The sequence below is a fragment of the Garra rufa genome, chromosome 18, assembly GCF_049309525.1.
Source record: "Garra rufa chromosome 18, GarRuf1.0, whole genome shotgun sequence".
NCBI lineage: Eukaryota > Metazoa > Chordata > Actinopteri > Cypriniformes > Cyprinidae > Garra > Garra rufa.
The window spans coordinates 26,541,930-26,566,538 of record NC_133378.1 but is presented as its reverse complement, the minus strand read 5'-3'; the positions used below and the strand labels follow the sequence as shown (position 1 = coordinate 26,566,538).

Below are 24,609 nucleotides of genomic sequence, written 5' to 3'. Positions count from 1 at the left end.
GAGTAGACAAGACGTAATTAATGAAATATATGAGACTCTTTTCAGACTTCACAATGTGAATATAATTGTTACATTTATGTGGGTGCCGGCCCACAGGGGAATTAAAGGCAATGAAATGGCAGATTCATTAGCAAAGGAAGCAATCAGGCAAGAAATTACAATGAACATATTATTAAGCAAGATGGAAATAAAGACAATGATTAAAAATAAAATTATCAGTCAATGGCAAGAAAAATGGAATAAGGGAAATACAGGCAGACATCTCTATATCATTCAGAAGGAAGTGGGAAGGATGAGGAAAACACGGCGAAGTACCAAGGAGGAAAATATAATATCAAGATTAAGGCTGGGTCACACAAGACTAAATAAGTCATTGCATCTCATTGGGAAACATCCAACAGGTCTGTGTGAATGTAGACAGGCGGAGGAATCAGTAGATCATGTACTATGTTACTGTCAAAAATATGTTACAGAAAGAGAAATACTCAGAAGGTCAATGCAGGAGACACTAGATGTAAAACAAATACTCAATCAAACAAGAAGTTATAGTTCTTTAATTTTATTTTTGAGGGAAACTGGGTTAATTAATAGGGTATAAAGATTAGTTATTATTATTACTATTTAATTATTTATTTAAGTATGTGTGTATATATATATATATATATATATATATATATATAATGAAGAAAAGAAAAAGGTTTTTTTTTTTTTTTTATTTTTTTTTTTTTTTTTTATTATTATTATAAAGAAGTTCTCTTCTTTGGATATTTGGGGTTAAAGTGTCTGTTAGTTACTCTGGTTCACACTCCGGTATAGTAGGTGGCGGTAATGCACCTTAACGTTGGATGCCACCCGCCATAAAACAAAAAGAAGAAGAAGAAGAAGAATCCCGGCATGGGCCCGGAAGTTGTTTGGGGTTTCAGGTAAAAGATCCCGGAGATGCTGCCTTCGCCAGAGAAAACAAACGGCGCTTCTGCTGTATAAATATTGCAATCACAGTCGATCGTCAGGTAAGAAAAAATACTCACCGTGCAAAATCGATAGCGGCTATTCAAGGAAAGTGACATTAGGTCAGGTAACTATGCTCGGATTGGGAGGGTTTACACGGCCAGACGCATCTGTCGAGTGCTGGGTGCCATAGCAACGCCAGCGGGCTCTCAGGAAACATAATTCCGCTTTAGTTTGTCACGTCTAAAGATCGACTGTATTTCACGACCGGAGGCTGCCGATTGGATTGCGTTGTCAGCAACGCTAGTTCTTTCTTTTGTGAGTTAGTGTAGCCATGTCTTTGCCTTATTGTGAGCTGTCACGTCTCGTTAGCTGGTTAGCAGCGGTTGCTAGCTAGTGTTGCTTCAGACAGACAGGATTGACATGATTCTGCGTGCTGACAGTCCTTCTCTGCAGTACGACGGTGCACGAAAAGTTACTAAACATACGAGTGCTCGCGCACGATAATCATGTTCTAGTCGTCAGGCGTTGTTTTATGGTGTGATTGCTGACAGACAGGGGCTGTTTTGATTATTGCGGTAATTAGACTCATTGACAGCACTGTGACTTCATGAGATCTGCCTGTTGCAGCTGTGTGTGTGTTTTCTGTCTTATACGACACAAAGAGGTCTTACGTTTCTGAAGGCCTGTTTGTTCATATCATATGTGTTTAGATCATATATTATTATACATTTATAAGTATTACAACATAAAGCGAATATAAAATAATACTCTTCAAGAGTCCATGTTTATTCTAAATTTTAAAGAATGAAAAAGAAAGCAATATGTCGTTTGACACATAGCTGTCTAATAACAACTGTCTAGAGCCTACAGCTGCTCTATATGAAATCTGAATTGTTTAAACTTCACCCACCTGTCATCCATAGGTCCATAATAATTCGTATTAACCCTGAAAAATTCATAAATAATTTAATTGTGATACCAGAGATCTGAAGTCCTTCAGAAGGACTTTTCATTTGGTCACAAAGTGTATTACACTGGGAAAAACAAAATATTTAGATATAAAATATTTATTCATATATAGTTTGTGTAAAAAGAAATGTTGACAAGACAACTGTCACTTTTCATCACTTGTAGTATTTCATTGCCTGTTTTAAAACACCTTGTGCAGTATTTAGCTGTTAGTAATGTTTTTGTCTAACTTTAGTTTGTGTATATTTTATCATTTAAATTCTGTGTTATGACTGAATCAGACAATATTTATTTATTTCACATGTCCATTGCAACAAATCTATTCATTCCTACTTATGCCATGCTCTAGAAATGTTTATGAAAGTGCAATAGTATTTTTGTTGTTATTTAGTGTAAAATATATCCAAAAGGTGGCCTACTATTTCCAATCTTAAAGAGCAGAGTGAAGGTCTAACTTTTAGACAATATGAAATATTTTGGGCTCTATATTTGATTTATAGACATCCCGACAAACTGGCACAGACGTACATGCCAAAGGTTGAAGGCTTTCTTTAAATATGTCTCATATTTGACAGCAGATGTTGAAATTGTTGTTTTTATAAACATAAACTTTATTTTGTTTTGCAATTGTTTCCAGTACCAAAGTGACTGTCACTTTTCACGTTTTTGCAATCACTTGTAGCATTTCATTGCCTGTTTTAAAACACCTTGTGCATTACTCTGCTGTTGGTAATGTTTATGTCTAACTTTAGTTTATGTATATTTCATAATTCAAATTCTGTGTTATGACTGGAGTAGACAATATGAATCTATTGCAACAAATCTATTCATTCCCACTTATGCCATGCACTAGAAATATTTATAAAAAGTGCAATAGTAATTTTGTTGTTATTTAGTGTAAAATATTATATCCAAGTGGTGACCTACTATTTTCAATCTTAAAGAGCAGAGTGATGGTCTAAATATTAGACAATATTAAATATTTTGGGCTCATATTTCATTTATAGACATCCAAACAAAAAAACAGCACACAATATGCCAAAGCCTTTAAATGCTTAAAGGCTTTCTGTAAATATGTCTCATATTTGACAGCAGATGTGTCAAATAGCTGTTTTTATAAACATAAACATTTATTTTGTTTTGCAAAGTGTTGCATTTGTTTCCAGTACCAAAGCTATGCATAATATGTGGAAATTTCTGAGTAATAGCAAATCATAACAACCCCTGCATTTTGCTTGGTATCATCATTGTTTTAGATGTCAGCCTGTGTTCTGATAGGTCACAGGCTAAAGGGAGGGCAGTTTCTCACACACTACGTTCTCAATTTAAGACTTAAATTCTATAGAATGGATACTCAATTCAGCCGTTGAGCTAGAAATGAGATCTTGACCAGTGTGAGCATATCAATTATTTAGCTACTCGAACTGTGCAACCACACAGGAAAGGGAGAAATAGCAAACTGCAAGTGAACCCGTTTATTTTTTCACTTGCAATCAGAAGAGCCGAATGTATTTTAGCGATCTCTGTGTATGCATTGCTACATTTGATCTATTGTAAAATGTAGAAATGCATACACTTAGGTTTTTTAAAAACTTGAAACTTGCTTATTTGTGAGAGTTGTTTTTTGTAAGGTGTGTAAGTTTATGCCTTACAAAGATTTTTTTTGTATGATTTCTCGGTACAGGGAGCTGGTGTGATGATGAATGCTGACGATTGCAATGGCCGTTCGTACATGTCAGGTAAGGTGCTTTTTCGAGTCTTATTGTTCTGTTTTTCACATAGATATGAATGTAGCTAAATATAGTGGGATTCAAATGTTTATATCCATATAAAAAAATATTTTTAATTTATTCATTTATTTAAACTATTTACTTAAACTGTCATGCCGACATAATTTGTAATTGAAAATTTGTATTAAATATAAAAATGCAAAGAAGTGTTTTAAACCCCATTGTACTTGTTAATGTTTTCAGGTAGTGGAGATTCTTCAACAGAGCGAGAGTTTTTCGCAGGGCTGAGAGGACCCACCGTGAGCACACCAAACAGTCAACAATCCTCACCCAGCCGTTCACTCAGTGGTCAGTGTTTCTTTCTATTAAACATACTTTTACATCTTACTTTTCTTGATTAATTTCTTAAACTTTCTCTCCATTCCCAGCGAACTCCATCAAGGTGGAGCTGTATAGTGACGAGGAGGCAGCTGGTGCTCCGCTGGCGGACAGGAGAGTCGGGGAGAAGGATGAAGGATGGAAAGATGAAAAGGGCGAGTTGGCAGAAGATGGTGGAGTGGAGATGGTCGGAGGTACACGAGGGCAAGCCGGAGGCGGTTGTGGGGAGATGGCCAGCTCAGAGCCCGCATCCCCAGGTCCCATTCGGCTGCCCAATGGGAAACTCAAATGTGATATATGTGGGATGATCTGCATTGGACCCAATGTTCTAATGGTGCACAAGCGCAGCCATACAGGTAAGTGTTTCTTGACTAACTCTTGACAAAAAAGAAAAAAAGTTGTTTAAAAGTGTTAGCTTGAAAATATGTGCTGCTGTTTTTTTGGGCCGGTGGGAAAACTGGTAGTCTTGGTCTCGGTAGGTGAGCGGCCATTCCAATGTAACCAGTGCGGGGCCTCCTTCACTCAGAAGGGCAACTTGCTGCGTCACATCAAGCTCCACTCTGGCGAGAAGCCCTTCAAATGTCCCTTTTGTAACTACGCCTGTCGCCGCCGTGACGCCCTGACAGGACACCTCCGCACCCACTCCGGTGAGCCTTTGTGGTTTGAGAGAGGCCATTTGCGAGAAATAAAGAGAAGGAAGGAGAGAGAGAACTTTGTGGCTGGAAAATAAATGGATGGAAAAGTGTGTGGGATGGAAAAAGCCTTTTGATTTGCCACCGTGAAGAAATTAATGTAGTCAAGGTCATTTTAACCTAGTTCTCTTTTAATGCAAGTGGTGATTACATTTCTGCCTAGACTTTGCTAAACTTCCTTTTAAACCTGTTGCTCTACTAAAGGTTGTGCCAGCAGACTAATAGGTGTAAATAAGACCTCATCGATCGGTTATGTAATCAAGCTTTAGTCAAAGACAACAAAATTCAGCGGTCTAGTATGACATTTAGAGTATTATGAAAACAGGATATCCTGCTTGTGTTTTTGAATGATGAGGAGCATTCACCTGTAGAGCTTAAATAAGGTCCTTTGAATGAGAATGCAGATATTCAGAGAATTGACATAGTAATGAATTTCTCCGAAATGACGCACATCTCTAAAGCTGAACGGACAAGATGCGGTCTGTAGGTTTGCCTATTCCACAAACGTCATAGATGAGCAGCGTGTCATTTCGTTTTTGGGGAAATTGTGACAAGGGAAATTCTGTGGTCTGATGAATCCTGTACCAGTCATTACATTATTCGTATTTAATACTTATATTGGAAATATTATTGTATTATGTTAACTTTTTTTATACCAAAATTTGTGACCCCGGACCAGAAAACCAGTCATAAATTGAGAATCATACTTAATAAATAAGCTTTCTATTGATGTATGGTTTGTTAGGATAGGTTAATATTTGGCTGAGATACAACTTTTGATTTAAAAAGTTGGAATCTAAATATTGTGAAAATTGCCTTTAAAGTTGTCCAAGTTCTTAGCAATGCATATTACTTACCACAAATTAAGTTCTGATATATTTATGGTTGGAAATTTAAAAAATATCTTCATGGAACATGATTTTTAATATCTTAATGATTTTTGGCATAAAAGAAAAATCAGTAATTTTGTTGGCTATTGATACAAATATACCTGTTCTACTTATGACTGGTTTTGTGATCCAGGGTCACATTTATAAAAATACTCATTTAAGTAGGTAACACCTTACATTAGCCACAGCATCAATATTTCACTAATATGTTTACATAACACCTGCAAAGCTGTGTGAAAAGCAATTATATTCTGCCTCCTCGATATTTCAGTGTCCTCCCCTACAGTAGGGAAGCCCTACAAGTGCAGTTACTGTGGCCGCAGCTACAAGCAGCAGAGCACCCTAGAGGAGCATCGTGAGCGCTGTCACAGCTACCTACAGAGTCTGGATCACCAGCCTGCTCACAACACCCAGCCTGCACACGGTAATAACCATATTTGCTCTCACAAGTGCTAGGGAGGACAAAACTAGCGGTATTTTAGCTCCAAGTTGATGTTCAAATGCATGATATCAGTCTTTCTGCAGTATCGGTTGTATTCAGTTCTCAAGTGCTGTCTGACAGGCGGCTGCTTTTGAAAGCTCTCCAGTGTTATTACGTTCATACTCTGTGAAGATCACAGCTGGTGATGTAGCTGCGCGCGTAAACGGTCCAAAGCACTTCCTGATTAAAATACGTGCTTTGGAGGGTTATTATTGTAAATGCAGAAAATATAAACAGGTGGTTTTGTGTAAAATATTACTGTGCTTTATGCCTTGCAGTACGAGTTAAAATGTAGCTTAATATATCTGCTGCACCCTTTTATGTTGTTAATATGCTCATTTTTATTCCTATTATTTTCATTCAAACTCTCTTAATATTAATGTATTATAACTAATAATTGTACAGTTAGGATTTGCAAAAATAATAATTTAATTTATTTATTTTTACATTGGTCTAGGTTTGATTTGGCTTTTTAAATAAAGGAGTACACTACTTAATATTGATTAGACGTGACAGTAGAAACATTTATAATGTTGTAAAAGATTTTTTTTTTTTTTTTTTTTTTTTTTTTTATAAATGCTGTTCTTTTGAACAATCTTTTCATAAAGGAGCCATGGAAAAATGTATTATGATTTCCACATAATACTAAGCAGCACTTTTCCAGGACTGTTTTCAACATTAATGATGATTAGAAATTATTTCTGAGCATCAGATCAGCATATTAGAATGATTTCTAATGTGGCACTAAATACTGAAGTAATGGATGCTGAAAATTTCAGCTTTGCCATCACAGGAATAAATTACATTTGAACATGTATTAAAATAGAAACTGATTTTTAGTGTATTTTGATCAAATAAGTGCATCCCTGGTGAGAGATTTCTTACAAAAATCTACCCCCCAAAATTTAAACATTAGTGTATATTTAATACAATATAAATTATTGCTGTGTTATCAAAAATGTTGTGAAATTTTACTGGTATTGGCTAATACTAATAATAATATTTCAATTATTAATATGTTTCTAAATTGGCATTATCTTCAGGTGAAGAGTCCCATAACATGGAAATGATGTCTGAACCCCTGATCCAGTCCTCCTCAGAGAAGATGACCTTCATTGATCGGCTGGCAAATAGCATCACCAAGAGGAAGCGATCCACACCCCAGAAGTTTCTGGGTAAGCCCATTTCTTTGAATACCTAAGTAGAACATTGTTTCTGCTCTGTTATTGAGGTTGAAAAAAGTTGTTAGTGTACAATGTACAGGCTACACACAAAAGCAAACATGCAACAAAACGTGCAAATTTGTAAACAAATCATTCAGGTTGTATCAGTCAAAGAAAATCAGTCTGAATCATGGACTGAATCCTCTATCCTCCAAAATTTTGAAGGCTTGTGTATATATACATTTGAGGTCAAAATTTTGCACCTTCTACTGAATCTGCAAAATGTTAATTATTTTACCAAATTAAGAGGGAATATACAATGCATGTTATTTTTTTTTATTTAGTGCTGACCTGAATAAGATATTTCATAAAAAAGACGTTTACATATAGTCCACAAGAGAAAATAATAGTTGAACTGATAAAACTTGTTCAAAACTGAACTGAACCCTGTTCAAAAGTTTACATACACTTGATTCTAAACACTGTGTTGTTAACTGAATGATCCACAGCTGTGTTTTTTTTTGTTTAATGATAGTTGTTTGTCCTGAACAGTTAAACTGCCCACTGTTCTTCAGAAAAATATTTCCCGGGTGTATTTGAACCCTTTCCAATAATGGCCGCATGATTTCGAGATCCATTTTTTTCACAAAATGCAGAAAAAACAAAAAATTTGTAGGACCTAAAGGATTTTTATGACGAACAACGGGCATTTTAACTGACAAATAAGGGACTCATTAACACAGCTGTGGATCATTCAGGTAAGAACACAGTATTAAGAACCAAGCATATGTAAACTATTGAAAAGGGTCATTTTTATCAATTCAACAGTTATTTTCTGTTTTGGACTATTTATAAATGTATTTTATGTGAAATATCTTATTCAGGTAAGTACTAAATAAAAAATAATATGGATTTTGAATGATTTCTCTTATTTTGGTAAAATAATTAACATTTTGCAGATTCTGTAAACTTTTGACCTCAACTGTATATATAATTGCTTTTTTTTTTTTTTTTTTTTAGATTTTATGTAATTTATTGGTTTATTGGTATATTGGTTATTGCTTAGCTGTGCAATCTAGTGATTACTTAAGACCAGTGATACTGATGATCCTTGACTTTCTAGGTGAAAAGCACATGCGACTGAATATATCCGAAGCACCTTATGAACTCGACCCCAATCCTGATAAAGAAGGGGACATGTTGCTTTCACACCCTGAGGGTGACCCCGCTGCTTTAGCAGGCATGGGAGGGCGTTTCCTGCGGGGGCCGAGAGGAGGCAGCAACGATGTGGATCCTCCCCACTCCCTGCGGATGCCTCCCCACTCCGCCTGCCTCTCAGAGTTCACCCCAGTCATCAGCTCCGTCTACCCTCACATAACCCCTCTAGGGCAGCGTCTAAACTGTGCAGGGGGCATCTCCATGGGCCTGGCCGGGAGGGAGGCCGGTGAAGGTCATGAAGATGCGCCCTCCACCCGCAGCCGTGCCGCCTCGCCGAGCAACGGTTACCAAGATTCAACAGACACTGAGAGCATGGCGGAGGAACAGTGCGTCATCACCTCTGTGCCACCGGGAAGCTTGAACCACCGCGGGCGCGAGCGGCACAGTCCTAGTCACGCCAAAGAAACGGACATGGAAGGGGACAGGGAGAAAGGGGTCCCTGGGGGTTTACCGAACAAGGCGAGCCCACGCTCGCCACTAGCGAGGGAAGCCATGCAGGTGGTGGACGGGGAAGGGCGGCCTGTGCGCTCTTTCCGCTGCGAGCACTGTCGCATTTTCTTCCTGGACCATGTCATGTTCACCATCCACATGGGCTGCCACGGCTTCCGCCAGCCCTTCGAGTGCAACATCTGCGGCCACCGCAGCCAGGACCGTTACGAGTTCTCCTCGCACATTGTCCGCGGAGAGCACCAGATTGGCTGAGGTGGGCTTGCAGACGGCGGAGGTCGAGACTGGGGGGAGATGTACAGAGAGTTGTATGCTGCTTTGAGATGGCGTCATGGCGTCTAGTTGGGTCTGCACCAGATTGGGGCACATTAGCACTTGCTTTTATAGTTAGCGGACATCGTATTTTACCGTTGAAGGCTAATCGCTTAGGTACGAACATAAACCGTGCAATTGCATCCCGTCTTAGAGGATGTCAAGTGGATTCAAACGGGGGACATATCCTCCGATTGCACTCCCACACCAAGTCATTCATCGCAAGACGCAGCTGTTTTGCTTTAGAAGTGCCTTCCTTCCGTGGGGTTTATTTTTTATCAGTTCAGAAGAGAAATTCGAGGTGTGAGATTAGCTCTATACTCATTTGTTCGGTGGCATTTACATAGAGTCTGCCTCTTGAAGAGAGAAAGACGATGAACTGCTTAGACGTCCAAAGTCTGGACTCTTTCCAGAGTGGTTTTCCAAAGTTTCTGAGCCTGTTAAACAAGAGAAATCTATGCCTAGGAGTATTCACACAAACTTTGTGCTCTTTTAGGATACCTCGGTGGGACTGTTGAAATTAGGCGACTCAGGGAGGACACTGCTGACAGAGAGGGAATGGAGAGCAAGCAGCGTGAATTGCAAAACTGAGGCTGGAGTATTGGTATGTTAGCCATATAAGGAGCACAGACACATATTGCCTTAATCGTTGCTTTATATGAACCCTGTACAAGCTAGTTGTCGAATTGCACATGGTTTTTAATGCTGGACGATTCAGTAGGTACAGTGCAGCTTGAATTCGGGTAACTTCAGAAGTGAGATGGTACGGCACTCAAATAGGATTGGGGTTAGGCTAAGGCTCGGGTGATTTTATTTCTTTCTAAAATGTGTGTTGATGTTTTATTTGAGAAAGGAAATGAACAACTTGAAACATTTGCCTTAGTTTTTGAGTCTACAACCTCTGTCCTAAATATGAAAAAAAAAAAAAAGTTGGTTTCCTCGTGCCTCAGATCTTGATTGTCGTTTCAAACTTTATCTTGACCTCACTTAAGTGACGATAAAGATTTTGCCTATCAAATCTATTGAGGTTTTTTTAATCGTTTTTGTAGTACAAAGTCCCCGCTATCCATCCTCTGCCATGCTGCGAACACAGTGGGCCACTTTATGTTTTTATTTTAGATGCGGTAAAACATGCGGAGGGGGGAGAGGAGCCTTAATGTTCTGGTGCAGACCAAACGCAGACCCATGTTGCATTCCGTGACTTTGACGACGTGTGAAGGGGAAGGGTTGTTACCTCAAAAGGAGGATTGCACTTTTTCTAATTCTGCTTAAATGTGAGTGTTTTGCTGGGGCTGTCGGGAGGGTTTCGGACAGGTGCGGCGGCACGGGGTGGGAGGGGGATTTTATTCAAAGGCTTTAGGGGAGCAGGCACAGTAATGACTGGTAACTGAGCTTTGAAACATATTCTTTTGTTTTCTGAAATTGCTCTATTGCACTGATTTCTGATAAAATGCTATTTAGAGAAAACAAGAAACAATTTGATACGAGAACACGTTGGTTATAAAGACCAGATGAACAGTGTGGTGTTTTTAAAAACAATTCTATAAAGGCTATTTTCCTAATAACAAAAGGGGTCGCGGTCATTTAAGGATTCAGAACTGAACCTTTTCTCCTTGTGTTGTAAAATTTGGTGCTTGGATGTTTGTGTGACTTCTGCCCTTGATATTGGACTTGTATCCTGTACGCTTGTCCTGTGTGGTCATGTCCTATATGAGTTCATGCATACGGTACTCTCGGTCCCCACGGAGTACGAACTGCTGCTCGATTTTGAAGGAAAGGACTGAAATCTTGTCGTAGAGTTCCGTACCGTCCTGCCAAGATATATCGTGGCCTGTTTTATCAGTGGATCTCACTTGCACAAACTGAGACGAAGCGAAAGCACCAATGAGTGAATTTGGAAGATTCTCCAAGATTTGTTTCATTTGATTGCTTGTACATTTCTCACCTTTATGTGACGTGGGCTGTGGTTAAGGGTACTTGGATGTTGTGGCATGTGTGTATCACTTGACCTCGGAGGTGGTCAGCTGTTTCCAAAACTTGCTTACGTGTAATCCACTGACCGTACATCTTTCGGTTACTTTTACGACCTCTTAATGCGTATGCTTGAATTCACTCCAGTGCAAGCCTACGGAGTACAGTGTGAATGGATGGAAGACGTGAGACCAAATCCAGTATTCACAAAGGTTAGTTAATGACTTTGCACCCTTCATAAACTTTCATTTGTTTCTTTCTGCAGACATCAATTTATTTACTTGAAATTATGGCAAAAACCATATGACACTTAATGCACTTAATGGTCAAAAAGAAATTATGTAATGAATTCTAGTGAGTGTGTGAGTGGGAGAGGTTGCATGTGTACTCGTTTGTTTGCTGGGGTTCTGCAACTGTTCTGCTTGTGAAATACTAGCTGCAATTTTCCCTATTTCCTCTAAACCAAACCCAGCTCTTTTCTGCACCATTTCATATTTCTTATCCCCAAGGTGTGATGAGCTCAATATTTTTAAACGAACTGTGAAGCAACCATAATGAGCAGCAACTGAGAAAGAGAGACCTAGCATTTTTGGGGAGGCAGGGATCAAACTCTCTGTCGTTCTTGGGCTTTATCCCTGGGTTCAATGTTTTTAAATATTTTGTGAGAAAAAAAAATGTATATGACAAAGAAAAACTCTTTACCTCAAATTTGTTAAAATATAAAAAACTGCCTCATGTTCTATAAAAAGGTGTGTTGGTTTCAAGAGGTATTGTTTATTTGATCTTGTTTTTAAGGAGTGTAACCCAACTTTAAGTTGAAGTAATTTTTCATGTCCAATAAAGTAATATTTGTTGTAACTTCTGTCCGCTTACAACTCTAAACACTTGTTCTCTAGTTTGACTAATTTATGTCTAGTCTAGATCAAATTGCATTTATGTTGATGTTCAGTATGTTTAAGGGAAGGTGGACATTTATGGTGATTACTTACCATCCAACTACCTTTTTTTATTTTTGTAGTGCACTTAAATAGTTGCACTGCGTGACAGATTAGTTTAGAAAAATGCAAATATTCCATGTAGTCTCTATTAAAATAATTTTAATTTTAGAGTTATAGCATGTATTATAAATAGCTTTTCTCAGTTAAGCCAACTTGTTTAAGTGCAGATATTTTAGTATCAGTAGTATTTATGAATGGTTTTTATTTATATTTTAACAAAGTTTGTTTTTTGTTTATTAGTTTTTGTGGAATTTTACTGCTTAATTCTCATTTTAATGTAAGTGTTCTTATCCTTTATATTTAATTTCAGATCATTTCTAAGTTTAAGTTTGTTCATGAGAACTCTATAACTAGATAACTAATTTAATTAAAATATGAAAGACTTCAGGTTTTATTTGAAAGAAAATAGAGAATACTTCTCTGAAGTAACTATGAGCAATGTATTTTAAAGCCTTTAATAAAAACAGAATTGTTCATTGTTCAAACTGCATTTACTAATGTAACAGATACAACTTTTGATTTTAAAACTGCCTTAGGAAATGTTGAAATAACCATTGAGATTAATAAATGCTGTGGCATTGTTAATGGGTAATGAACATTGTAAATTGTTACTTAAATATTTCACAATATTTTTGCAAAATGCACTTCAGTAAATTAATTTGTTTTAAACCATTTTGCCCGATATGTAGAAAAGAAGAAAAAAACATTTAAGGTCTAGTAGTTCATATGACTGGAACATTAAGCGGTTATTTCCCCATGTACTCTTTCACAAACAACAAAACTTCAAGTACACAGACAAAAACACAGAAGAACAATCTTATAATTTTAGTCCACTTTATTTCCTTACATAGAAACGTATGCAAATATCTTCAGATCACATTGGTTTTGGAGGGACTTTTGGGGCACCACCCTGAAAAGGAAGCAACATGAGTAAAATTTGTATTAAATGGTTATGAAATCATCATGTTTCATAACTATCAAGTACAGCATGTATGCTTACATTCGTATTTAAAGTGGATGTGAATATATATATATATATATATATATATATATATATATATATATATGACTTACAGTGGGCCTGAAGCGTGGAGGAGGAGTACGGTCCTTCCTGGCCTCACGAGAGCGGTTCCTCACCACTTTGCTGTGGATGGCACAGCTGACACAGTAGTGCAGCTTCACATAGAGCTTGGGCAAAACGTAGGCTGTAGAAGAACAAAGAAACAATTATAGTAATGCTTCAACACCCCGATCGTACTAGGCTTACTAGAAGCCTAGTATTGAGATATCCTAAAGAAAGAGTGTTAACTTACAGTCAAACACACTGGCTTCAGAGATGTCTCTAACAGCCGCAGCCTCCACAATATTTCTGATGACAAACTTCTTGATGGCTTTGTCCTTAGGGACACACCGGGCACAGTTTGTGCAACGGATGGGCTGGACATGTCCACGTCCCTTCTTGGCACGACCGTTATTCCTCCTTTTCTTAGTCTGTGAGATGAAGAAATGCAGTTAGCACTGTTTTACAAATGATAACTTTACAGACAGACCTTACAAAATGTCAGATTTATGATTTTTTAATTAAAAGTTTCTGCGTCTGTCAGTGTCAGCGGGACTCCACTGTAGGTGTATATGCACTTCATTGTTGTAACCTACATCTAGTGTATACAGTAAAAGGCATACAAATAGTCTATAGGCTGAAAATCTCCCATCACTTATCCGAGTTTTTAAAACATAATGAATTACTGTGTGAAAGAACGTTACTGTATGTTACCGCATGTTAAGGCTTAACATAACCAGTTGAATGTTCAAATATGAGGTATATGTTACGTGCTTCGGTGGACATGCGTTACACTTCACAGGAGCGATTTAATGACTTAATATTAACAAAACAGAGCAGTGTTTAGCTGTACAAGGAAATAAATTAGTCCGAAATGTAGAACCGGTGACAAAAACGGACTAACTCGTCGTCATAATCACACAATAAAAGACTGGCCTCTGTCTGAACGATTGGTAAACTCACCATCTTGATTCAGAGAGGCATGAGAGAGGACCGGAAAAGCGTTTACGTCACTTATATAGGGAGCAGCAGCCGGAAGTCTCCGGGTAAGATAATAAAAGACCCAGAGATTTTAAGGTAATAATAGAACGATATTTTATTTGTTTAAATAGTTTAACGTTAAGATAGGTAAATACAGCTGAGGTCAAAGTTTACATACACCTTGCAGAATCTGCAAAATGCTATTTATTATACAAAATGCATGTTATTTTTTATGTAGTACTGACCTGAATAAGATATTTCACGTAAAAGACGTTAACAAATAGTCCACAAGAGAAGTCAAAGTCAAAGTCAACTTTATTGTCAATTTTGCCACATGTACAGGACATACAGAGAATTGAAATTGCGTTACTCTCAGACCCATGGTGCATACAAGTAACATTAAATACAAAGGTAGAATTTAAAAATATGAATAAATACAAATAAACATAATATATAAAATGAAAAACACAATATACAAGTAAGGGCACATGGTAGAGAGTGCAAACCACGTAAACAATGTAAACAATATAGTGTAAAAAATAATTATATAATTATAAATAATTAAAATATTTTCTGCACAATATAGTGCAGAAAATAATTTATAATATATATTTTTATATTTATAATTTATAAAAATGAATTCTTAATACTGTGTTGTTACCTGAATGATCCACAGCTGTGTTTTTGTTTGTTTGTTTGTTTGTTTGTTTGTTTGTTTAGTGATAGCTGTTTGTGAGTCCCCTATTTAGTTAACAGTTAAACTTCAATCTTTCAGGTCCATGCACTGAGAGCCGGGGATGAAAACTTTTTGAATTTGACGTTCAGGGTAAATTTAGCTTAGCCTATTTTTTTCTTCTGGGAAACACGTAAGCATTTTCTGTAGCTTCGGAAGGGCAGCACTGAATAAAAATAATATATATGATATTTAGGCAAAATAAGAAAAAATGTACACATCTTCATTCTGTTCAAAAGTTTTCACCCCCGGCTCTTAATGCATCGTTTTTCTTCTTGAGCATCACTGAGCGTTTGAACCTTCTGTAATAGTTGCATATGAGTCCCTCAGTTGTCCTCAGTGTGAAAAGATGGATTTCAGAATCATACAGTCATTGTTGGAAAGGGTTCAAAAACACAAAAACAAAGAATTTGTGGGACCTGAAGGATTTCTCTGAAGAACAGCAGGCAGTTTAACTTTTTGGGACAAACAAGGGACTCATGAACAACTACCACTAAACAAAAAAACACAGCTGTGGGATCATTCCGGTAACAACACAGTATTAAGAATCAGGTGTATGTAAACTATTGAACAGGGTTCAAGGTTTTCTCTTGTGGACTATATGTGAAATATCGTATTCAGGTCAGTACTAAATAAAAAATAACATGCATTTTGTATGATCCATCTTATTTTGATAAAATATTTAACATTTTGCAGATTCTACAAGGTGTATGTAAACGTTTGGCCTCAACTGTTTGTGGTGACCATGGTTTAACTATAGTTTTATTTGTTGTAAAACCATAGTTAATTTTCATACTGGACCTTGCAGTTGATTTATCCTCATCTCAGGTAAGTCCAAGCAATGCAAGGTAAATTCGTGTGCATAAATGTGTGGCTTATTAAGATTTCCACTAGATGTCAGTAAAAGCTTTGTCATAGCACAGAGAACCAAGCATCTCACCCAGTTGCTTTTGTCAAAGTGTAGACTAAATTAAATAAGGATCAACCACTTGCCAAACCAAGCACTGCCAACAGTAGTTGCCAAGATTTGGACATCAAAAGTAGAAATGCAAGAATCAATAAAACACCTGTATTGTTCGACCACTAATCTGAATATAGGTGGGGACGGGTTCTCGTAGTCCACAGTGGATTTCTTCATGAACTTTTTGCTCTCAGAATACCACTGTCATTCAACATCAAACCACACCTCTGTATGTGGCAGTGTTGTCATTTCACTGAGCTGGATTTCTCAGATTATGGACAGTGATTGACGGTTTGGCTGATGACATTCTGAAATGTCCTCTGTTTTGCTTCTGGAAGTGATTATAGACTTGGGTTGTGTTGGTAAAGGGTGGGGGCAAAAGAGGGAGGTGTTCTTATGCAAGCAGCTCTCAGCATGCATGTGTTCAGTCTGGAAGAGTGGATGTGTAGCTCCTGCGGTTGACTGTCCCCTGTGTCACTGCAGTCAGGGAGCTGTTGCCAAGAAAAATGTCTTCTTTATATGATTGCTAATGGGAATTGAAAGGATGGAACCTGGGCGCGCTGACGCAAAGGAGCATGCAGTCAAAATCACTCCCACTCATATTGTGTTTTTCTTTGACCTTGTGATAGTACAGCACTTAAGACTGCTGTGACTGTAATATTAGCATTTGTAAATTGAATTTGAGACAGAAAGCTTTAGTCAGTGAATGTGCAAAAGCTAAACAGTGTTTTAAGACATTATGAGACAGAGAGAAAAAGGCAGAGATGGTGACAGAGGAATGTGTCAGTGTTCCTGTAACCACTATGCCCCTAAACTGCAGCAAATAAACATTCCTCCGTTCATGTGTCAGAGCTGAACACTTGCCCACTGTTGCTGTAAAAACATAGCCAATAATTAAAACCAAAAAACCCAATGCTTTTCCCTTTGTCTTTAACAACTTTTTTTTTTTTCCAGTGGATTGCATTTAGACAATTGTACCATTGATATATTTTTTCCCCTCAATACTGGATAGAATGAAAGTGCATGAAGTACTGCAGATATACTACAATAAGTGATCCTGGACCACAAAACCAGTCATAACTAGCAAAAAAACATTGTATGGTCAAAATGATAAATTTTTATTTTATGCCAAAAATCATTTGCATATTAATTAAAGATCATGTTCCATGAAGATATTTAGTAAATTTCCTTCTGCAAATATATCAAAACTTAATTTTTGATTTGTAATATGCATTGCTGAGAATTTCATTTGGACAAATTTGCAAGCAATTTTCTCAATATTTAGATTTTTTTTTTTTGCACCCTCACATTCCAGATTTTCAAATAGTTGTATCTCAACCAAATATTATAATCAAAAACATATCGTATCTCTACCAAAAACCCTTATAACTGGTTTTGTCCAAGGGTCACATATAGAATTTTCAGCTCCACAGGTGACATTTGTGATTGTCATGCTGGAAAATTGTTAGGTATGATCCAGTTAAAATATTTAGGCATTATGCAGCTGTTTGAGATACTTGATTCTGATCCAGCGGTCAGATATTTTCTACTATTTGGTGCGTTTAGTTGTTAGGACAATTTTTTTTGTGTACTATTTTTTTTAATTAGCAGATGTTTCGAGAAGTAAAATGATAACATATTTTATGTCTATGTGTTTGTGGTAAGTAGAAACACAGCAAACAACACTGGACTCCACCGACTTTTATTTTTATGGACAAAAACACTGATATTTTCTTTTGCATTCTTTAAAACATTTGCTTCCGAGCCAACAACAATCTAAATAATATGGCAGCATTATTTAAACTTGATCTCTGTCATCATGTGGTTGCAGAAAGTGATTTAGCCTGGCTGAAAAACAGGCCTACTGAGAACCGCCTGTCGCCTCAATAGACTAAATCAAGAGGTCATGGTCCATTAGTGAGGGGGGTCGATATTGCCACCTAAATCATTACTGCATCAGGCCCGTTCGCCCACACACATGCCGGCATACACGCTTGTACTGGAATAAAGATATTATTTCACACAGACTTTCTCCCGCAGACTCCAGTCTGAACTGCACTGCACACATTGCTAAGTATAAGCCTCAGACATCAGTCTAATGGTTTATAATACCCACCCTCATTCCACAGAAACATCCTCAGGAAAGAAGTGGGTTTAAAAGTGCACAGCTCCTATTTCTGTGCATACTTATCCACTTAATAATGTACAAATCTCCCTCTGCACAATTATTTGTGTCAATCATAGTCTGTGTTTTGTTAAAAGTAATATTATGAGTGTCAAAATTTTAAAATAGGAGAAGGGGTATTTCCTTTGATGAGACAAGGGAGGCAGTGTCTCCTTAAAGAAATTCATAATACAAAAATAAAACAATGCCAATGTTACAAAAAGTATATAAATCACTCGCTTTTCTAAACAAACATTGTCTAATATCGACAACAGCAGGTGAAGTTACAAAAGGAGTCCTCATCTCTCTCGCCTTCCCTGAGCCCATTGAGTTTTGGTTTTGACAGACCCCCTTGAAGCATCTGCATTATGATTGGATATGACTGGCTATGATCGGCTGTGATTGGTTCATGCGATAAATCCCGCCTCTAGTGTTCTCGATAGCAGTCTGAATGAACAATCTAATGCCGTTAATGAGAAGACTGTTTTAAAAAGTAAGTAAACAACTCACACATTTAGATAAAACCTCTTTGTTGCGTCAAAATATAACATAAAATGGCAAGAAAACATGATCTGTGGGAGATTTTAGTGAGTGTTCAGCTTGGTGAAACTTAAGGTAAATCTCCGTGTCTGTGACCAATATTTACTGAGCTTTGATAACTGATAGCTAAAAAAAATAGTTAACTTAAAAAAAAATACCTGAACATAAGTTCACAAACAAAATATATTATTGAAATAAATGTAAAATGCTTAAAAACACTAATGTTACCTTGATGAGATTCATACTTGGCTTTAATGAATCGAATATTGATTACATTGTTAATGTAAAAATATTAAAAAAAATATTAAAAAAAAAAATTCTGATAGTGTCAGTAATGTTTATATAACCAAGAAGATGTGACTAGGACATGAATTTACATTTGATTAAAAAAAAAACATATTGAAAGATCTTAGTTGCGTCACAGACATAAACATGATTTGCTGTTGTCACTTCATTCAAAAGAAGGTAATATTATGGAAGTAGTTCATCGAAAAAATGAAAATTTATTAATACACAAGCCATAATAGATGTAAATAAGTTGGTTCATCAGAAAAGATTTGGAAAAATTTGCATTACATCGCTTGGTCACCAATGGATCCACTGGAGTGAATGGGTGCCGTCAGAATAAGAGTCCAAACAGCTGATAAAAACATCACAATAATCCACAAGTAATGGAGCCATGTGCATGATATGCAGCTTATCATGGCCACAAATTAATAATTCGATCTCATGAATTTTTTATTGATTCCCTTTAGACCCTAGATATAGGCTGAAAGCCATAAAACTCCTTTTAGATATTTTGGAAAATGGCAGGTGTTTTTTTTTTTTTTTTTTTTTGTCCATACTGTGACATTTAACAGGTTCCAGTTTTGTTTTGGACCCTATGGACATACATGAAAAAAAAAAACTGTTTAATTTTTCAAAATATCTTCTGTTTTGTTCACAAATCAAAGTAAGCCATACAGGTTTGGAATGACATGACGGTGAGTAAACAATCCTTTAAATTCAAGTAGTGTTCATGTGAATCAAATCATTTAGTAGATCAGTGATCATACATCCAATTGCATTATGATTTCTAAACAATGATGCCAACTAATGCCCTGTCATCTTTAACATTGCTTCTTGTCAGGGAGCAGTTGCAAGGCAGAGTAGGAGCGAGTGATGGAGATGTTACAAGACTAGAGCCTTTGTGATGTGAGATGGCAGTTTCTCTGGAGCCACCATCTGCTGAGAGGGTCAGGCAGCATGTAGGGTTCAAATCTCCTGGATTCTGCCTGCTTCCCAGCTGCCATGCCCAGGCACTCCGAAATCCACACACAACCGCACTCGCACACCTCGCAATTATCACACACACTCGCAGACACGCATAATCCCAGGCATGCTGCGCTGCCGAAACCTTTCTCATCAGGGCTGACACTAAAGAATGTTGGGATTCTCGTCTTGAGGTACCACAGTTTTTTCCTCCCTTTTTGGGTTTGTGCAGAATCCACACATTCTGTTGAACCCATGCGCCCACACTACATCAGCCCTGCATGTGACCACTGCTCCACTGTGCTCTATTCAGCACGGTGACCCGAACTTTGCTCACATTCCATATACTTTCTTTGGTCCGTTTTGCCCGGCAGCCTGTATCTCAACCCTTTCCATAGGCCCCAAGAGAAAAGAGAGAAAACAGCCTTCCGTAATTTGTGGTAAAAGAGCTGCTCAATTTTTTGTGGTCCATATACCTGTTTTCCACATTGTGGTCCATGAACCAGTTTTCTGTGATGTTCTTTAGAGTCTAAAAAGTGAATCTTTTATAAAGTAGTCACTCTACAACAACACTGCTTGGCCAAACTCTTACTCGGTTTTGCATTTTTATCACATATTTAATTTTTAGAAACTACTTTATATGGACTACTGTTTTTTGTAGTCCATATATCATGTACCTGTTGTAACCTGAGTTTAAAGTGATTTCTTTCTTTCTTTCATTGAAAGTAGTCGCCTTATTCAGTCCAATCAAGTAAAGTTTAAGTTTTGGATTTTAGCAAATGATTACATTTTTTGCCATTATTCTTTCTTCCACGGTTTTTGGAAAAGCTGTTTGTTGCTATTTTTTGTGGTCCAGATATCCTGTTTGTTGTACTGTTCCTTTAAGTTTAAAGTGACTCTATTCTTTCCTCGGATTGAAAGTAGTCATTCTACAACATTGGTTGGCGAAACACTTACTTGGTCAAGCCGAGTGTGATTTGTTTTGGATTTTTTTTGTTGCCATTATTCTATCTTCCTAATTTTTCGGGAAAGCTGCTTGTCATGATTTTTGTGGTCCATATATCATGTACCTGTTTTAACCTGAGTTTAAAGTGACTTTTTTTTCTTTCCTCGGATTGTAAGTAGTTGCTCTACAACAACATTGCTTAGCCAAACTCTCAAAAGGTTTTGTTTTGGATTTTCATCAAGTGATTTAATTATTCTGTCTTCCACCGTTTTTAGGAAAGCTGCTTGTCTCAATTTTTTTTGTGGATGTTATCATGTACCTGAATGTACTATTACTTTGAGTTTAAACAAAGTTCTCTCCTCGGATAGAAAGTAGTCGCTTTACAACAACATTGCTTGGCCAATATCTTACTTGGCCCAAACCAGTGAGGTTTTGTTTTGATTTTTTTTTTTTAAATGATTACATTTTTTTGACATTATTCTATCTTCCACAATTTTTGAGAAAGCTACTTATCACTGTTTTTGTGGTCCAGATATCCTGTTTGCTGTACTGTTCCTTTGAGTTTAAAGTGACTCTTTTCTTTTCTCGGATTGAAAGTAATTGCTCTACATCAACATTGCTTGGCCAAACTCTTACTCTGTCCAACTAAGTGAGGTTTTGTTTTGGATTTTAATCAAGTGATTTACTATTTTTGCCATTATTCTATCTTCCACAATTTTTTGGGAAAGCTGTTTGTCACATTTTTTGTGGCAAGATATCCTGTTTGCTGTAGTGTTCCTTTGAGTTTAAAGTGACTCTTTTCTTTCCTCGAATTGAAAGTAGTTGCTCTACATCAACATTGCTTGGCCAAACTCTTACTCTGTCCATCCAAGTGAGATTTTGTTTTGGATTTTTATCAAGTAATTTACTATTTTTGCCATTATTCTATCTTCCACAATTTTTGGGAAAACCGCTTGTCACAATTTTAGTGGTCCTTTTAGCGATCATGTACCTGTTTTAACCTCAGTTAAAAAAATTTTTTTTTTTCTTTCCTCGGATTGAAAGTAGTTGCTCTACAACAACTTTGCTTGGCCAAACTCTTACTCGGCCCAAACCAGTAAGGTTAGGTTTTGTATTTTTACCAAATGATTTAATTTTTGGCCATGGTTCTGTCTTCCACAATTTTTGGTTGTTGATAGATTTTTTTTGTCATGCATTTATCCATACTGTTTTTTTTTGTTTTTTTTTTGTTTAAAGAGACTCTTTTCTTTCCTCAGATGGAAAGTAGTCACTCTACAACAACTTTGCTTGGCCAAACTCTTACTCGGCCCAAACCAGTGAGGTTTTGTTTTAGATTTTTTTAATGTGATTTAAATTAGTTTGACATTATTCTATCTTCCACACATTTTTGAGAAAGCTGCTTGTCACAATTTTTTGTTTTCCAGATCTCCTGTTTGCTGTAGTGTTCCTTTGAGTTTAAAGTGACTCTTTTCTAACCTTGGATTGAAAGTAGTTGCTCTAGGACAACATTGCTTGGTCAGACTTGAAGTTTTGTTTTGAAATTTTTTCAAATGATTAATTTTGTTGTATTATTTGCCATTATTCTGTCTTCCACAATTTTGGAGTGAAAAGCTGCTTGTTACAGTTTTTTTTTTTTTGTGGTCTAGACATCCTGTTTGCTGTAGTGTTCCTTTGAGTTTAAAGTGACTCTTTTCTTTCCTCGGATTGAAAGTAGTCATTTTACAACAACATTGCTTGGCCAAACTCTTAGTCAGTCCAACCAAGTGAGGTTTTTATTTGGGGTTTTTATCAAGTGATTGAATGTTTTGCTATTATTCTATCATCCATTATTTTGGTAAAGGTGCCTGTCACAATTTTTTAGTAGTCCTCCAGAAATCCTGTTTGCTGTAGTGTTCCTTGAGTTTAAACTGACTCTTTTCTTTCCTCGGATTGAAAGTAGTCACTCTACAACAACATTGCTTGGCTAAACTCTTAGTCTGTCCAGCTGAGCGTGGTTTTGTATTGAATTTTTATTAAGTGATTTAATTTTTTGCCCTTATTCTGTCTTTCTCAATTTTTGGAAAAGCTGCTTGCCAAAGTTTTTTTTTTTTTTGTGGTCTAGATAAACTGTACCTGTTTGCTGTACTGTTCCCTTGGGTTTAAAGCGACTCTTTTCTTTCCTCGGATTGAAAGTAGTCACTCTACAACAACATTAATAGGCCAAACTCTTATTTAGTCCAACCAAGTGAGGTTTTGTTTTGCCTTTACCAAATGATTGTTTTTTTGTTTAGTTTTTTGCTCTGTCTTCCACACTTTTTGGACAAAACTGCTTGACATTGATTTTTTTTGTCATCCATTTATTCTGTACTTGTTTTCTGTACTGTTCCTTTGAGGTTAAAGTGACTCTTTTCTTTGCCTCGGATGCAAAGTAGTCGCTGTACAACAACATTGCCTGGCCAAACTCTTACTCAGCCCAAACCAGTGAGGTTTTGTTTTGTTTTGTTTTTTTCAAGTGATTTCATTTTTTTTGACATTATTCTATCTTCCACAATTTTTGAGAAACCTGCTTGTCACTATTTTTGTGGTCTATTTATCATGTTCCTTTTTTCTGTAGTTTTTTTTTTTTCTTCTTTGAGTTTAAAGTGATGCTTTTCTTACCTCTGATTGAAAGTAGTTGCTCTAGGACAACATTGCTTGGCCAAACTCTTACTTGGTCCAACCAAATGAAGTTTTGTTTTGAATTTTTATCAACTTATTTTATTTAGATTTTTTTTTTTTGCCATTATTCTGTCTTCCACAATTTTGGAGGGGAAAGCTGCTTGTCACAAATTTTTGTGGTCCAGATATCCGGTTTGCTGTACTGTTCCTTGGAGTTTAAAGTGACTCTTTTCTTTCTTTGAATTGAAAGTAGTCGATCTACAACATTATTGCTTCGCCAAACTCTTAGTCGGTCCAACCAAGTGAGATTTTGTTTTTTGCCATTATTTTATCATCCGCCATTTTGGTAAGGCTGCTTGTCACTAGTTTTTGATAGTCCAGATATCATGTTTGCTATAATGTTCCTTCAAGTTTAAAGTGACTCTTTTTGTTTCTCGGATTGAAAGAACTCTAAAACAACATTGCATGGCCAGACTCTTACTCTCTCCATTCAAGTGAGGTTTTGTTATGGATTTTGATCAAGTGATTTACTATTTTTGCCATTATTCTGTCTTCCACAATTTTGGGGAAAGCTGCTTGTGACGATTTATATGGTCTATATATCATGTACCTGTTCTCTCTACTGTTCCTTTGAGTTTAAAGAGACTCTTTTCTTTCATCGGATTGAAAGTAGTTGCTCTACAACAACATTGCTTGGCCAAACTCTTACTCTCTCCATTCAAGTGAGGTTTTGTTTTGGATTTTCATGAAGTGATTTACTATTTTTGCCATTATTCTGTCTTCCACAATTTTTGGGAAAGCTGCTTGTCACGATTTTTGTGGTCTATATAACATGTACCTGTTTTCTCTACTGTTCCTTTGAGTTTAAAGTGACTCTTTTCTGTCCTCAGATTGAAAGTAGTCACTCTACAACAACATGGCTTGGTCAAACTCTCACTCAGTCCAGCCGAGTGTGGTTTTGTTGAGAATTTTTATCAAGTTATTTAATTTTTTGCCATTATTCTGTCTTTCTCAATTTTTGGGAAAGCTGCTTGTCACAGTTCTTTTGTCCATATATCATGTACCTGTTTGCTATACTGTTCCTTTGAGTTTAAAGAGACTCTTTTCTTTCCTCGGATGGAAAGTAGTCGCTCTAC

At 36.8% G+C, this 24,609-nt stretch overlaps 2 protein-coding genes across 3 annotated transcripts; one reads left to right on the top strand and one right to left on the bottom strand.

Moving 5' to 3' along the window:
* The first annotated feature begins 908 nt into the window (after window positions 1-908).
* ikzf4 (IKAROS family zinc finger 4) lies at window positions 909-12,084 on the top strand. 2 transcript variants are annotated; one of them, XM_073823291.1, is made up of 8 exons: window positions 909-1,010; window positions 3,605-3,659; window positions 3,894-3,998; window positions 4,079-4,384; window positions 4,508-4,675; window positions 5,882-6,034; window positions 7,135-7,266; window positions 8,378-12,084. In XM_073823291.1, the coding sequence occupies exons 2-8, from the start codon at window positions 3,617-3,619 to the stop codon at window positions 9,172-9,174; spliced, it is 1,704 nt and encodes a 567-aa protein (XP_073679392.1). In that variant the 5' UTR covers window positions 909-1,010; window positions 3,605-3,616; the 3' UTR covers window positions 9,175-12,084. The 2 variants fall into 2 exon arrangements, with proteins under 2 accessions (XP_073679392.1, XP_073679391.1); XM_073823290.1 differs by having other exon boundaries at window positions 4,493-4,675.
* A 933-nt stretch (window positions 12,085-13,017) lies between these two features.
* Window positions 13,018-14,274, bottom strand: rps26 (ribosomal protein S26). Its single transcript, XM_073823518.1, has 4 exons — window positions 14,224-14,274; window positions 13,514-13,691; window positions 13,275-13,405; window positions 13,018-13,110 (listed from the first exon to the last, which is right to left on the bottom strand). Exons 1-4 carry the CDS (start codon window positions 14,224-14,226, stop codon window positions 13,075-13,077), a joined length of 348 nt encoding a protein of 115 aa, XP_073679619.1. The 5' UTR covers window positions 14,227-14,274; the 3' UTR covers window positions 13,018-13,074.
* Window positions 14,275-24,609: the final 10,335 nt, after the last annotated feature.